At 45.5% G+C, this 16941-nt stretch overlaps 1 protein-coding gene across 1 annotated transcript in view; it reads right to left on the bottom strand.

Annotated features, from left to right (window-relative positions):
• The window catches only part of LOC120054383 (protein Shroom2-like), a 157242-nt gene extending 148376 nt beyond the window's left edge, over positions 1–8866 (bottom strand). Inside the window, exons 1-2 of the mRNA XM_039001795.1 lie at positions 8800–8866; positions 7524–7745 (exon numbers count right to left, since the gene is read on the bottom strand). Of these exons, the coding sequence (XP_038857723.1) occupies positions 7524–7724 (201 nt within the window). The 5' untranslated portion in view covers positions 7725–7745; positions 8800–8866. The remainder of the gene's footprint in view (positions 1–7523; positions 7746–8799) is intronic.
• Between the last annotated feature and the right edge of the window lie 8075 nt (positions 8867–16941).

A 16941-nucleotide genomic window follows, 5' to 3' on the forward strand; every position in this document is an offset into this window, starting at 1 on the left:
AACCTCCACTAGTCTTTCTGCTGTGTGAGAGGTCAAACCTCCACTAGTCTTTCTGCTGTGTGAGAGGTCAAACCTCCACTAGTCTTTCTGCTGTGTGAGAGGTCAAACCTCCACTAGTCTTTCTGCTGTGTGAGAGGTCAAACCTCCACTAGTGTCTTTCTGCTGTGTGAGAGGTCAAACCTCCACTAGTGTCTTTCTGCTGTGTGAGAGGTCAAACCTCCACTAGTGTCTTTCTGCTGTGTGAGAGGTCAAACCTCCACTAGTGTCTTTCTGCTGTGTGAGAGGTCAAACCTCCACTCGTGTCTTTCTGCTGTGTGAGAGGTCAAACCTCCACTAGTGTCTTTCTGCTGTGTGAGAGGTCAAACCTCCACTAGTCTTTCTGCTGTGTGAGAGGTCAAACCTCCACTCGTGTCTTTCTGCTGTGTGAGAGGTCAAACCTCCACTAGTCTTTCTGCTGTGTGAGAGGTCAAACCTCCACTAGTCTTTCTGCTGTGTGAGAGGTCAAACCTCCACTAGTGTCTTTCTGCTGTGTGAGAGGTCAAACCTCCACTAGTCTTTCTGCTGTGTGAGAGGTCAAACCTCCACTAGTCTTTCTGCTGTGTGAGAGGTCAAACCTCCACTAGTCTTTCTGCTGTGTGAGAGGTCAAACCTCCACTAGTGTCTTTCTGCTGTGTGAGAGGTCAAACCTCCACTAGTGTCTTTCTGCTGTGTGAGAGGTCAAACCTCCACTCGTGTCTTTCTGCTGTGTGAGAGGTCAAACCTCCACTAGTGTCTTTCTGCTGTGTGAGAGGTCAAACCTCCACTAGTCTTTCTGCTGTGTGAGAGGTCAAACCTCCACTCGTGTCTTTCTGCTGTATGAGAGGTCAAACCTCCACTAGTCTTTCTGCTGTGTGAGAGGTCAAACCTCCACTAGTGTCTTTCTGCTGTGTGAGAGGTCAAACCTCCACTAGTGTCTTTCTGCTGTGTGAGAGGTCAAACCTCCACTAGTCTTTCTGCTGTGTGAGAGGTCAAACCTCCACTAGTGTCTTTCTGCTGTGTGAGAGGTCAAACCTCCACTCGTGTCTTTCTGCTGTGTGAGAGGTCAAACCTCCACTAGTGTCTTTCTGCTGTGTGAGAGGTCAAACCTCCACTAGTGTCTTTCTGCTGTGTGAGAGGTCAAACCTCCACTCGTGTCTTTCTGCTGTGTGAGAGGTCAAACCTCCACTAGTGTCTTTCTGCTGTGTGAGAGGTCAAACCTCCACTAGTGTCTTTCTGCTGTGTGAGAGGTCAAACCTCCACTAGTGTCTTTCTGCTGTATGAGAGGTCAAACCTCCACTAGTGTCTTTCTGCTGTGTGAGAGGTCAAACCTCCACTAGTGTCTTTCTGCTGTGTGAGAGGTCAAACCTCCACTAGTGTCTTTCTGCTGTGTGAGAGGTCAAACCTCCACTAGTGTCTTTCTGCTGTGTGAGAGGTCAAACCTCCACTAGTGTCTTTCTGCTGTGTGAGAGGTCAAACCTCCACTAGTGTCTTTCTGCTGTGTGAGAGGTCAAACCTCCACTAGTGTCTTTCTGCTGTGTGAGAGGTCAAACCTCCACTAGTGTCTTTCTGCTGTGTGAGAGGTCAAACCTCCACTAGTCTTTCTGCTGTGTGAGAGGTCAAACCTCCACTAGTGTCTTTCTGCTGTATGAGAGGTCAAACCTCCACTAGTGTCTTTCTGCTGTATGAGAGGTCAAACCTCCACTAGTCTTTCTGCTGTGTGAGAGGTCAAACCTCCACTAGTGTCTTTCTGCTGTGTGAGAGGTCAAACCTCCACTAGTCTTTCTGCTGTGTGAGAGGTCAAACCTCCACTAGTCTTTCTGCTGTGTGAGAGGTCAAACCTCCACTAGTGTCTTTCTGCTGTGTGAGAGGTCAAACCTCCACTAGTGTCTTTCTGCTGTGTGAGAGGTCAAACCTCCACTAGTGTCTTTCTGCTGTGTGAGAGGTCAAACCTCCACTAGTGTCTTTCTGCTGTGTGAGAGGTCAAACCTCCACTCGTGTCTTTCTGCTGTGTTAGAGGTCAAACCTCCACTAGTGTCTTTCTGCTGTGTGAGAGGTCAAACCTCCACTAGTCTTTCTGCTGTGTGAGAGGTCAAACCTCCACTAGTGTCTTTCTGCTGTATGAGAGGTCAAACCTCCACTAGTCTTTCTGCTGTGTGAGAGGTCAAACCTCCACTAGTCTTTCTGCTGTGTGAGAGGTCAAACCTCCACTAGTGTCTTTCTGCTGTATGAGAGGTCAAACCTCCACTAGTGTCTTTCTGCTGTGTGAGAGGTCAAACCTCCACTAGTGTCTTTCTGCTGTGTGAGAGGTCAAACCTCCACTAGTGTCTTTCTGCTGTATGAGAGGTCAAACCTCCACTAGTGTCTTTCTGCTGTGTGAGAGGTCAAACCTTCACTAGTGTCTTTCTGCTGTGTGAGAGGTCAAACCTCCACTAGTGTCTTTCTGCTGTGTGAGAGGTCAAACCTCCACTAGTGTCTTTCTGCTGTGTGAGAGGTCAAACCTCCACTAGTGTCTTTCTGCTGTGTGAGAGGTCAAACCTCCACTAGTGTCTTTCTGCTGTGTGAGAGGTCAAACCTCCACTAGTGTCTTTCTGCTGTGTGAGAGGTCAAACCTCCACTAGTGTCTTTCTGCTGTGTGAGAGGTCAAACCTCCACTAGTGTCTTTCTGCTGTGTGAGAGGTCAAACCTCCACTAGTGTCTTTCTGCTGTGTGAGAGGTCAAACCTCCACTAGTGTCTTTCTGCTGTATGAGAGGTCAAACCTCCACTAGTGTCTTTCTGCTGTGTGAGAGGTCAAACCTCCACTAGTGTCTTTCTGCTGTGTGAGAGGTCAAACCTCCACTAGTGTCTTTCTGCTGTGTGAGAGGTCAAACCTCCACTAGTGTCTTTCTGCTGTGTGAGAGGTCAAACCTCCACTAGTGTCTTTCTGCTGTGTGAGAGGTCAAACCTCCACTAGTGTCTTTCTGCTGTGTGAGAGGTCAAACCTCCACTAGTGTCTTTCTGCTGTGTGAGAGGTCAAACCTCCACTAGTGTCTTTCTGCTGTGTGAGAGGTCAAACCTCCACTAGTCTTTCTGCTGTGTGAGAGGTCAAACCTCCACTAGTGTCTTTCTGCTGTATGAGAGGTCAAACCTCCACTAGTGTCTTTCTGCTGTATGAGAGGTCAAACCTCCACTAGTCTTTCTGCTGTGTGAGAGGTCAAACCTCCACTAGTGTCTTTCTGCTGTGTGAGAGGTCAAACCTCCACTAGTCTTTCTGCTGTGTGAGAGGTCAAACCTCCACTAGTGTCTTTCTGCTGTGTGAGAGGTCAAACCTCCACTAGTGTCTTTCTGCTGTGTGAGAGGTCAAACCTCCACTAGTGTCTTTCTGCTGTGTGAGAGGTCAAACCTCCACTAGTGTCTTTCTGCTGTGTGAGAGGTCAAACCTCCACTCGTGTCTTTCTGCTGTGTTAGAGGTCAAACCTCCACTAGTGTCTTTCTGCTGTGTGAGAGGTCAAACCTCCACTAGTCTTTCTGCTGTGTGAGAGGTCAAACCTCCACTAGTGTCTTTCTGCTGTATGAGAGGTCAAACCTCCACTAGTCTTTCTGCTGTGTGAGAGGTCAAACCTCCACTAGTCTTTCTGCTGTGTGAGAGGTCAAACCTCCACTAGTGTCTTTCTGCTGTATGAGAGGTCAAACCTCCACTAGTGTCTTTCTGCTGTGTGAGAGGTCAAACCTTCACTAGTGTCTTTCTGCTGTGTGAGAGGTCAAACCTCCACTAGTGTCTTTCTGCTGTGTGAGAGGTCAAACCTCCACTAGTGTCTTTCTGCTGTGTGAGAGGTCAAACCTCCACTAGTGTCTTTCTGCTGTGTGAGAGGTCAAACCTCCACTAGTGTCTTTCTGCTGTGTGAGAGGTCAAACCTCCACTAGTGTCTTTCTGCTGTGTGAGAGGTCAAACCTCCACTAGTGTCTTTCTGCTGTGTGAGAGGTCAAACCTCCACTAGTGTCTTTCTGCTGTGTGAGAGGTCAAACCTCCACTAGTGTCTTTCTGCTGTGTGAGAGGTCAAACCTCCACTAGTGTCTTTCTGCTGTATGAGAGGTCAAACCTCCACTAGTGTCTTTCTGCTGTGTGAGAGGTCAAACCTCCACTAGTGTCTTTCTGCTGTGTGAGAGGTCAAACCTCCACTAGTGTCTTTCTGCTGTGTGAGAGGTCAAACCTCCACTAGTGTCTTTCTGCTGTGTGAGAGGTCAAACCTCCACTAGTGTCTTTCTGCTGTGTGAGAGGTCAAACCTCCACTAGTGTCTTTCTGCTGTGTGAGAGGTCAAACCTCCACTAGTGTCTTTCTGCTGTGTGAGAGGTCAAACCTCCACTAGTGTCTTTCTGCTGTGTGAGAGGTCAAACCTCCACTAGTGTCTTTCTGCTGTGTGAGAGGTCAAACCTCCACTAGTCTTTCTGCTGTGTGAGAGGTCAAACCTCCACTAGTGTCTTTCTGCTGTATGAGAGGTCAAACCTCCACTAGTGTCTTTCTGCTGTATGAGAGGTCAAACCTCCACTAGTCTTTCTGCTGTGTGAGAGGTCAAACCTCCACTAGTGTCTTTCTGCTGTGTGAGAGGTCAAACCTCCACTAGTCTTTCTGCTGTGTGAGAGGTCAAACCTCCACTAGTCTTTCTGCTGTGTGAGAGGTCAAACCTCCACTAGTGTCTTTCTGCTGTGTGAGAGGTCAAACCTCCACTAGTGTCTTTCTGCTGTGTGAGAGGTCAAACCTCCACTAGTGTCTTTCTGCTGTGTGAGAGGTCAAACCTCCACTAGTGTCTTTCTGCTGTGTGAGAGGTCAAACCTCCACTCGTGTCTTTCTGCTGTGTTAGAGGTCAAACCTCCACTAGTGTCTTTCTGCTGTGTGAGAGGTCAAACCTCCACTAGTCTTTCTGCTGTGTGAGAGGTCAAACCTCCACTAGTGTCTTTCTGCTGTATGAGAGGTCAAACCTCCACTAGTCTTTCTGCTGTGTGAGAGGTCAAACCTCCACTAGTCTTTCTGCTGTGTGAGAGGTCAAACCTCCACTAGTGTCTTTCTGCTGTATGAGAGGTCAAACCTCCACTAGTGTCTTTCTGCTGTGTGAGAGGTCAAACCTCCACTAGTGTCTTTCTGCTGTGTGAGAGGTCAAACCTCCACTAGTGTCTTTCTGCTGTATGAGAGGTCAAACCTCCACTAGTGTCTTTCTGCTGTGTGAGAGGTCAAACCTTCACTAGTGTCTTTCTGCTGTGTGAGAGGTCAAACCTCCACTAGTGTCTTTCTGCTGTGTGAGAGGTCAAACCTCCACTAGTGTCTTTCTGCTGTGTGAGAGGTCAAACCTCCACTAGTGTCTTTCTGCTGTGTGAGAGGTCAAACCTCCACTAGTGTCTTTCTGCTGTATGAGAGGTCAAACCTCCACTAGTGTCTTTCTGCTGTGTGAGAGGTCAAACCTCCACTAGTGTCTTTCTGCTGTGTGAGAGGTCAAACCTCCACTAGTGTCTTTCTGCTGTGTGAGAGGTCAAACCTCCACTAGTGTCTTTCTGCTGTGTGAGAGGTCAAACCTCCACTAGTCTTTCTGCTGTGTGAGAGGTCAAACCTCCACTAGTGTCTTTCTGCTGTATGAGAGGTCAAACCTCCACTAGTGTCTTTCTGCTGTATGAGAGGTCAAACCTCCACTAGTCTTTCTGCTGTGTGAGAGGTCAAACCTCCACTAGTGTCTTTCTGCTGTGTGAGAGGTCAAACCTCCACTAGTCTTTCTGCTGTGTGAGAGGTCAAACCTCCACTAGTGTCTTTCTGCTGTGTGAGAGGTCAAACCTCCACTAGTGTCTTTCTGCTGTGTGAGAGGTCAAACCTCCACTAGTGTCTTTCTGCTGTATGAGAGGTCAAACCTCCACTAGTCTTTCTGCTGTGTGAGAGGTCAAACCTCCACTAGTCTTTCTGCTGTGTGAGAGGTCAAACCTCCACTAGTGTCTTTCTGCTGTATGAGAGGTCAAACCTCCACTAGTGTCTTTCTGCTGTGTGAGAGGTCAAACCTCCACTAGTGTCTTTCTGCTGTGTGAGAGGTCAAACCTCCACTAGTGTCTTTCTGCTGTATGAGAGGTCAAACCTCCACTAGTGTCTTTCTGCTGTGTGAGAGGTCAAACCTCCACTAGTGTCTTTCTGCTGTGTGAGAGGTCAAACCTCCACTAGTGTCTTTCTGCTGTATGAGAGGTCAAACCTCCACTAGTGTCTTTCTGCTGTGTGAGAGGTCAAACCTCCACTCGTGTCTTTCTGCTGTGTGAGAGGTCAAACCTCCACTAGTCTTTCTGCTGTGTGAGAGGTCAAACCTCCACTAGTGTCTTTCTGCTGTGTGAGAGGTCAAACCTCCACTAGTGTCTTTCTGCTGTATGAGAGGTCAAACCTCCACTAGTGTCTTTCTGCTGTGTGAGAGGTCAAACCTCCACTAGTGTCTTTCTGCTGTGTGAGAGGTCAAACCTCCACTAGTGTCTTTCTGCTGTGTGAGAGGTCAAACCTCCACTAGTGTCTTTCTGCTGTGTGAGAGGTCAAACCTCCACTAGTCTTTCTGCTGTGTGAGAGGTCAAACCTCCACTAGTGTCTTTCTGCTGTGTGAGAGGTCAAACCTCCACTAGTGTCTTTCTGCTGTGTGAGAGGTCAAACCTCCACTAGTGTCTTTCTGCTGTGTGAGAGGTCAAACCTCCACTAGTGTCTTTCTGCTGTGTGAGAGGTCAAACCTCCACTAGTGTCTTTCTGCTGTGTGAGAGGTCAAACCTCCACTAGTCTTTCTGCTGTGTGAGAGGTCAAACCTCCACTAGTGTCTTTGCTCCAGGAGACCTGTACTTGGTCTGTCGCTGCTGAAGGGGACATCACCAAAGACAAATCTATAAACCGCAATGCCTTACCAGTCGGTACCGGTTGGTACGGGCCATACATACAATGTGTGAAAATAAATGTTTATATCCAACTTCTCCAGAGTTTACCGAATTCTAACCATATCTCCCTAAAGGTAATCTGCCATCTGGGATCACGCAGTAATCTGGGCAACTAGTACGGCGTATGGGAACTAGGTAGTGAGCTTAGAAAAAAATGGATTCAAACATGTATTTTTACCATAGTTCACACATTGTATGGCCCGTACCGACTGGTAAGGCATTCCGGTTTATAGATTTGTCTTTAGTGACAGGAAGTTTCTCAGAAATGGGTCAAACAGAGGGCTGTTAAATATGTTTCTGGAGTACGGGATGTTACCTTCAGCAGCGACAGACCAAGTACAGGTCTCCTGGGGCATAGAGACTAGTCTACACATGACCTACTGAATATACTCTTTCAGACAATCCATCAACCCTGTTAAGACAAGCACACGTCCTTCCACAACAGGAAACACTTGTCAAAGTTATCAGGAACATAAAACAGTAAAGAGTGTACCGTATTAATGTCCTCTGATATTTCACAACTCATACTTGGAAGAGGGCCTTTCTTGCATGGTATTAAATGTTTAAATTAGAGCAGACTGTCTCCTGAATTACCTTTGTGATGAGCAGTGGTTCTCGGTGCTCTCTGCCTCCTTTGAGTGTGAATCCCCATGGAGCACCCCCGGACAGCAGGACATCTACCAGCCGCCACGCCTCCCGGCTCCTGTGATCCATGTCTTCAGGTCTCTCCATCAGCCAGTGGTTGTGATCGCCATCAGAATATCGGGGCTCACTCCTACTATTCAAGGTGTCCATGGAGCTTAGAAAAACACCTCACTTGATAAAAGACAGAGGTCAGTTTTCAATAAAAGAATAAAATATATATTTTTCTTGATAACTGAAGAAAAAAAATGGGAAAAAAGTACTACACCACTATGCCTTCTGATCACACTCCAGACTGTAACGCCCAATGTCCACCAGATACATCTGCGTTTTGTTTTGCCAGATGTCTAGTCCACATTTTTGTACTTGACGCACCTGCGTCGCTTTGCAACTTGTTGGAGTATGTGTGTGTACTTCCGTTTGTACCACCGCTCTGTAAAGCAAAGCAGGAGTGGGAAATATTTTTCTCATGCGGTTACGCAGAATGCACCGAAACCTAGTGCGGCATCCCCAGCGTCGCGTTTCGGACTGCTCCCTTGACAATGAATGACTTCCGCCGGAACGCAAACAGTTTGATGAATCTGGTGGACATGAGGCGTAATGCTCTTAGTTGAGACTTAAAACATGTTGTCAGCATACAGGGTTGAACTAACGTTAGCTAAATAACCCATCCAAATAGAGTAGGACCCCTGCTTTGTGAGTCACTGTAATAAGTTCTCACGAACAGGCAAAGTTGTGTCTAGTTAGTTATCTCAAATACGTTCAATGTAATATTTAACTAGCCAGCTAAAATCATATTGTTCACAAACAACAAACTCGGAAAGTCTCACGCACGTCAAGCTAGTTAATGTTTGCTAGGCTAGCTCCAAACTAGCAGTCGATTAGCTATTTTTCCAAATACATGGAAATACCTGGGACTTTCTGGAAACCGGTATATAAATTCAAGAAAGCATTACACTTAACTTAAATAAATTAAACATTCAGGCATGAACTGTTTGCTAGAGTAATTAATCGCAGAGGTTTAAACTCGATAGTGTTAAATTGTGTTTCCAACGTTAGCTACCTGGGAATTCAATTTGTTGAAAATGACCGATCTTGCCTGGTTTACTTTGTCGACGAGCACAGCTTTCAAAGTTATGCATTCTTCATAATATTCGTCACTTGTCTTGTGCCAATTAACGAAATACGTGGAATGATCTAGTTAACAAATCGTTTTCAAGCGACCCACCTTTTACAAGAGACTAGCTAGCATGCTAGTTTATTAACCTGTGGATTGAGTCGCCTGCCAATGCAATGGATTACACAGCAACCTGGGATTTGGACAGTTGCAGCCTGGTGTCATAGACTAGACATAACATCGTAAACGTAAATCCAGGGCACTCAATGAGTATGATATGTTGAAGGTATACTTCAGGATTTTGGCAATGAGGCCTTTATCTACTTCGCCAGAGAAAGATGAACTTATGGATACCATTTTAAGTCTCTGTCCAGTATGAAGGAAGTTAGAGATAGTATTGGCTCACAAAACTAACTAGCATTAGCGCATTGGCTGGAAGTCTATGGGTATCTGCTAGCATGCTAGCACATATAATATAAATTGTAATTCGCAACATATCATATGAAATGTATGATGGACAACCACAAATTAATCCATACAATACGAAACGTAACATATATTAAGTCATTGGGTACAAATTTACTTTTACTAAGTTACGTCTAACCGTGAGTCTAGGTTGATCTTCCAAATTGCCAACGAGCCTCTGACATATACTACAACAGCACCACCTGGTGTTGTACACATGTAACTTTACCTGGAATAGGATGACAGTAGTTTATGCACATAAAGTTGACGTGCTATTGAGTAGATCCTATAGACTTTAGTCTCTAGAGCTTGCCAGCCTGAAGTAGGCGGGGCAAACCCGTTTTGGTGAGTTCTGGTATATCATCAAAATCAATCACATCACGTGTTTGGACTCATTTAGACTTTACAGTGAAATGCTACTAGCCCTTTCCCAACATTGGAGACTTAAAAAGTAAGGAAATTGTAACACAATAGATAATAATGAGGGTATATACAAGGAGTAGCAGTACAGAGCCAATGTGCTGGCGTACCACGTAGTAATATGTACGTGTAGGTAGAGGTAATAGTCACTAGGCAATCAGGATAGATAATCAACAGAGTAGCAGCAGCATATGTGTGTGTGTAACGGATGTGAAATGGCTAGCTAGTTAGCGGGTACGCGCTACTAGCGTTTCAATCAGTTACGTCACTTGCTCTGAAACCTAGAAGTAGTGTTGCCCCTTGTGCAGATCTGTGCAGAGGGTCCCTGGTTCGCGCCCGAGGTCGGGGCGAGGGGACGTACTAAAGTTATACTGTTACATAAGTATATGTGAGTGTGTAGGTAGAGTCTAGTGAGTGCATAGAGCAGTGGCGACCCATCATTCAGGGCGACACGTCATTTGAGCCCCACCTGTTTAGCATGTTAATTTGGCATTAATATGCGCATCAAAGCGGGGAACGAGAGACTTAAAAACAGCTTCTATCTCAAGGCCATCAGACTGTTAAACAGCCACCGCTAACATTTAGTGGCCGCTGCCAACATACTGACTCATCTCCAGCCACTTTAATAATGAAAAATAAATGTATCACTAGCCACTTTAAACAATGCCACTTTATATAATGTTTACATACCCTACATTACTCATCTCATATGTATATACTGTACTCTATACCCTCTACTGCATCTTGCCTATGCCGTTCGGCCATCGCTCATTCATATCTTTTTATGTACATATTCTTATTCATTCCTTTACACTCGTGTGAATAAGTTAGTTGTTGTAAAATCGTTAGGTTAGATATTATTGCATGGTCGGAACTAGAAGCACAAGCATTTCGCTACACTCGCATTAACATCTGCTAACCATGTGTATGTGACAAATAAGATTTGATTTGTGTCACATATCAGTTTGCAAACAATGTAAAAAAAAATATATACAAACATGGTCTCTTTGCTTTCTTGAGTAAGGCAGCTCCAAAATGCAGGTGTTTCAGCCTAGCTCAGTGCTTTCTGTGGTGGTGGGGCAGCCAGCGGAAAATACACAGCGTAGGAGTTGGTAATGTTCCCTAGTTGCGCCGTGATTGGCTCAATGTTCTGTCACTCATGAGGACACTACTTCGCCGCAAAATCTATGGGGAGATTTAGATATACATTAGAAGTGCCCATCCAAGAAGGCCCAAGGTCATTGGCCACATATAAAATGTTATCACGTTATATCTACAGTAGCTTTGATTGGACTGATCATGTCAACATCATACATTAGTCATCATCATGAATCACATCGACAATCTACTGGCAAATCCTTTTCAATCCTTGTCATATGAAGAGAAATTATAGATAAAACGTATCGGTGCTCATTGGCCATTGGACATAAACATTACACAACAAGTTGGAAATCTCAAATTCAACAATTTGTGGTTTGGAAGGATTCAGTGGCTAACTGCAAGCGTTGCAAAGCAATCACTAGCCTGCTATCAAATCAAACTTTATTTGTCACATGCGCCGAATACAACAAGTGTTCGCCTTTATTCGTGAAATGCTGACTTACAAGCCCTTAACCAACAGTGCAGTTCAAGAAGAGTTGAGAAAATATACAGGGGGTACTGGTACCGAGTCAGTGTGTGGGGGTACAGGTTAGTCAAGGTAATTTGTGCATGTAGGTAGGAGTGAAGTGACTATACATAGATAATAAACAGCGAGTAGCAGCAGTGTACAAAACAAATGGGGGGGGGGGTGTCTGTGTAAATAGTCCGGAGGCCATTTGATTAATTGTTCAGCAGACTTATGGCTTGGGGGTAGAAGCTGTTGCGGAGCCTTTTGGTCCTAGACTTGTTGCTCCGGTACCGCTTGCCGTGCGGTAGCAGAGAAAACAGTCTATGACCTGGGTGACTGGAGTCTCTGACAATTTTTGGGGCTTTCCTCTGACACCGCCTATTATATAGGTCCTGGATGGCAGGAAGCTTGGCCCCAGTGATGTACTGGGCCGTACGCACTACCTTCTGTAGTGCCTTACGTTCAGATGCCGAGCAGCTGCCATACCAGGCGGTGATGCAACCGGTCAGGATCCTCTCGATGGTGCAGCTGTAGAATTTTTGAGGATCTGGGGACCCATGCCAAATCTTTTCAGTCTTCTGAGGGGAAAAGGTGTTGTGGTGCCCTCTTCACAACTGTCTTGGTGTGTTTGGACCATGATAGTTTGTTGGTGATGTGGACACCAAGGAACTTGAAACTCTCGACCCGGTCCACTATGTTAATGGGGGCCCGTTCGGCCCGCCTTTTCCTGTAGTCCACGATCAGCTCCTTTGTCTTGCTCACAATGAGGGAGAGGTTATTGTCCTGGCACCACACGACCAGGTCTCTGATCAGGCCTACCACTATTCGGTGGAGTGGGTGTGTTGTCCAAGTCTGGGTTTAAGGGTCTCTTTTCCAAGCTTAAAAGGATACATATTCACATGCCATGGGCCAGAAAAGGTTGAACACATTGGCCATGCTGTCAAACCAGCATGACTTCTGCCACATTCAAAACAACTGGAAAATCTCAGACTTCAGTGAGTTCAAGACAACTGGGAACTCTGAAAATAACTAGCTCCGACTGGGAAAATACGTTTTGAAAAGGCATCCAACTCGGCATTCCAAGTCGGGAGCTGAAAATAAAGTTCTGCTGTTGGGACAGCTTTATGCCTCTAACCCTATTACGGGGGCTGGGTCACTGGCTTACTGGTGCTCTTCCATGCCGTCCCTAGGAGGGGTGCGTCACTGAGTGGGTTGAGTCACTGACGTGATCTTCCTGTCCAGGTTGGCGCCCCCCTCGGGTTCGTAACGTGGGGGAGATCTTCGTGGGCTATACTCGGCCTTGTCTCAGGATGGTAAGTTGGTGGTTGAAGTTATCCCTCTAGTGGTGTGGGGGCTGTGCTTTGGCAAAGTGGGTGAGGTTATATCCTGCCTCTTCGGGCCTGTCCGGAGGTATCGTCGGACAGGGCCACAGTATCTCCTGACCCCTCCTGTCTCAGCCTCCAGTATTTATGCTGCAGTAGTTTATGTGTCGGGGGGCTAGGGTCAGTTTGTTATATCTGGAGTACTTCTCCTGTCTTATCCGGTGTCCTGTGTGAATTTAAGTATGCTCTCTCTAATTCTCTCCTTCTCTCTCTCGGAGGACCTGAGCCCTAGGACCATGCCTCAGGACTACCTGGCATGATGACTCCTTGCTGTCCCCAGTCCACCTGGCCTTGCTGCTGCTCCAGTTTCAACTGTTCTGCCTGTGGCTATGGAACCCTGACCTGTTCACCGGACATGCTACCTGTTCCAGACCTGCTGTTTTCAACTCTCTAGAGACCGCAGAAGCAGTAGAGATACTCTTAATGATCGGCTATGAAAAGCCAACTGACATTTACTCCTGAGGTGCTGATTTGCTGCACCCTCGATAACTACTGTGATTATTATTATTTGACCATGCTGGTCATTTATGAACATTTGAACATCTTGGCCAACATTAATCTCCACCCGGCACAGCCAGAAGAGGACTGCCCACCCCTCAAAGCCTGGTTCCTCTCTAGGTTTCTTCCTGGGTTTTGGCCTTTCTAGGGAGTTTTTCCTAGCCACCGTGCTTCTACACCTGCGTTGCTTGCTGTTTGGGGTTTTAGGCTGGGTTTCTGTACAGCACTTTGAGATATCAGCTGATGTACGAAGGGCTATATAAATACATTTGATTTGAATAGACTGTCTGAACTCACTACTGCAGATCAATAGACTGTCTGATTGAACTCACTACTACAGATCAATAGACTGTCTGAACTCACAACTACAGATCAATAGACTGTCTGAACTCACTACTGCAGATCAATAGACTGTCTGATTGAACTCACTACTACAGATCAATAGACTGAGTGAACTCACTACTACAGATCAATAGACAGAGTGAACTCACTACTACAGATCAATAGACTGTCTGAACTCACTACTACAGAGCAATAGACTGAGTGAACTCACTACTACATATCAATAGACTGAGTGAACTCACTACTACAGATCAATAGACTGTCTGAACTCACTACTACAGATCAATAGACTGAGTGAACTCACTACTACAGATCAATAGACTGTCTGAACTCACTACTACAGATCAATAGACTGTCTGAACTCACTACTACATATCAATAGACTGAATGAACTCACTACTACAGATCAATAGACTGAATGAACTCACTCACTACTACAGATCAATAGACTGTCTGAACTCACTGCTATACAGACTATCTCTCTGACTGAACTCAATGTTACAGATCAATACTGTCTGTCTGACTGAACTCAATGCTACAGATCAATACTGTCTCTCTGACTGAACTCAATGCTACAGATCAATACTGTCTGTCTGACTGAACTCAATGTTACAGATCAATACTGTCTCTCTGACTGAACTCAATGTTACAGATCAATACTGTCTCTCTGACTGAACTCAATGCTACAGATCAATACTGTCTCTCTGACTGAACTCAATGCTACAGATCCATAGACTAGTTGAGTCACCTGTAAACAGGGCCAGTCTGTTTGTGCAATCTTGCCAAGTCATTGTTATGCAAAATCGTTTGGCTTGACAATAAGCAATGGAATCTACATGGAAATGATTATTGCAGTAATAACATTGTAGGAAGTATAATTTTATTAAAGTTTATGCTGAATCTGACAGTTCTGACCAACAAAGACAAAACAAAGGAAATAAAGTCAGGAACGTGACAGAAGTATAATTTTATTAAAGCTTGTTCTGACCATTAACTAGCTGATAATACAAACATTCTGTTTACTGTCGGTCATCGTCGTACGTTATTGTATTTTATTTTGATGACAGTCACATGAATGAATAATTATATATCAGTGATGATACTGACATACAGTACAATCCATCATAAACATTTTCCAAACTCCCCAATGCGACTGCATCGTTGACATTCACAATTCTTAATTACAAAGAAAGACAGTGGGCAAACATAAAATGTAAAATGTAACATTAACACAATTTAAATGTGTGTTTGTTTTGGTTTTCTTTCTACGGTTGGATCGTGCAGGGCAGTCCTAAAAGACAACATGGGAAAAGGCATTACGTTTGCTGCTATTTGTACCTCCAGTCCAGTTATTAAGAGGAGTTTCTTTGAAACTGGAACACTTCGTTGAAGGGAAGGTAACTTTGGAACACTTCGTTGAAGGGAAGGTAACTTTGGAACGTCAGTCATGTTGTTTATTACCTGAGGATGGGTGTTCAGTCTGTCATCACACAGTTCAATATACACCTGAACTTTTTTTAACACACAGTACAGGTGAGTACAGTGTAACTCGGGCTACGTCCCAAATGGCACCCTAATCTGTTTATAGTGCACTACGGTAGGACCCAAATCAAATCACCCGCGGGCCGCCAGTTGGGGAACCCTGCTTTAGAATTATAGAGGGAAGAAGCCTCTGGCATGTGTCCTCTCATAATGATAAACAATAACAATATGCATCTCAAATGGCACCCTATTCTCCATATAGTGCACTACTGTTGACCAGGACCTATAGGGAATATAGGGAACAGGGCCCATAGGGAATATAGGGAACAGGGCCCATAGGGAATATAGGGATCAGGGCCCCACTATATAGGGATCAGGGCCCATATGGAATATAGGGATCAGGGCTCATATGGAATATAGGGATCAGGGCCCATATGGAATATAGGGATCAGGGCCCATATGGAATATAGGGATCAGGGCCCATATGGAATATAGGGATCAGGGCCCCACTATATAGGGATCAGGGCCCATATGGAATATAGGGATCAGGGCCCCACTATATAGGGATCAGGGCCCATATGGAATATAGGGATCAGGGCTCATAGGGAATATAGGGATCAGGGCCTATAGGGAATATAGGGATCAGGGCCTATATGGAAAATAGGGATCAGGGCCTATATGGAATATAGGGATCAGGGCCCATATGGAATATAGGGATCAGGGCCCATATGGAATATAGGGATCAGGGCCCATATGGAATATAGGGATCAGGGCCCATATGGAAAATAGGGATCAGGGCCTATAGGGAAAATAGGGATCAGGGCCCATATGGAATATAGGGATCAGGGCCTATAGGGAAAATAGGGATCAGGGCCTATAGGGAATATAGGGATCAGGGCCCATATGGAATATAGGGATCAGGGCCTATAGGGAAAATAGGGATCAGGGCCTATAGGGAATATAGGGATCAGGGCCCATATGGAATATAGGGATCAGGGCTCATATGGAATATAGGGATCAGGGCCTATAGGGAAAATAGGGATCAGGGCCTATAGGGAAAATAGGGATCAGGGCCTATAGGGAATATAGGGATCAGGGCCCATATGGAATATAGGGATCAGGGACCCACTATATAGGGATCAGGGCCCATATGGAATATAGGGATCAGGGCCTATAGGGAAAATAGGGATAAGGGCCTATATGGAATATAGGGATCAGGGCCCATATGGAATATAGGGATCAGGGCCCATATGGAATATAGGGATCAGGGCCCATATGGAATATAGGGATCAGGGCCCCACTATATAGGGCATATAGGGATCAGGGCCTATAGGGAATATAGGGATCAGGGCCCATAGGGAACAGGGCCCATATGGAATATAGGGATCAGGGCCCATATGGAATATAGGGATCAGGGCCCATATGGAATATAGGGATCAGGGCCTATATGGAAAATAGGGATCAGGGCCCATATGGAATATAGGGATCAGGGCCCATATGGAATATAGGGATCAGGGCCCCACTATATAGGGCATATAGGGATCAGGGCCCATAGGGAACAGGGCCCATAGGGAACAGGGCCCATAGGGAACAGGGCCCATAGGGAATGTAGGAATCAGGGCCCCACTATATAGGGAATAGTGTGCCATTTGGGACTAATGAACTTGTCTGTCCTCCTCAGACAATACTTATACAGAGGCATAAACATGTCACAAGGCTCTTTGTTTGTGTTCAGTGCTGCTAGGGACAGACATACAGTTGAAGTCGGAAGTTTACATACACTTAGGTTGGAGTCATTAGAACTCGTTTTTCAACCACTCCACAAATGTATTGTCAACAAACTATAGTTTTGGCAAGTCGGTTAAGACATCTACTTTGTGCATGACACACGTCATTTTTCCAACAATTGTTTACAGACAGATTATTTCATTTATAATTCACTGTATCACAATTCCAGTGGGTCAGAAGTTTACATTCACTAAGTTGACTGTGCCTTTAAACTGCTTGGAAAATTCCAGAAAATGATGTCATGGCTTTAGAAGCTTCTGATAGGCT

This window comes from Salvelinus namaycush, chromosome 10 (assembly GCF_016432855.1).
Source record: "Salvelinus namaycush isolate Seneca chromosome 10, SaNama_1.0, whole genome shotgun sequence".
NCBI classification, from domain to species: domain Eukaryota; kingdom Metazoa; phylum Chordata; class Actinopteri; order Salmoniformes; family Salmonidae; genus Salvelinus; species Salvelinus namaycush.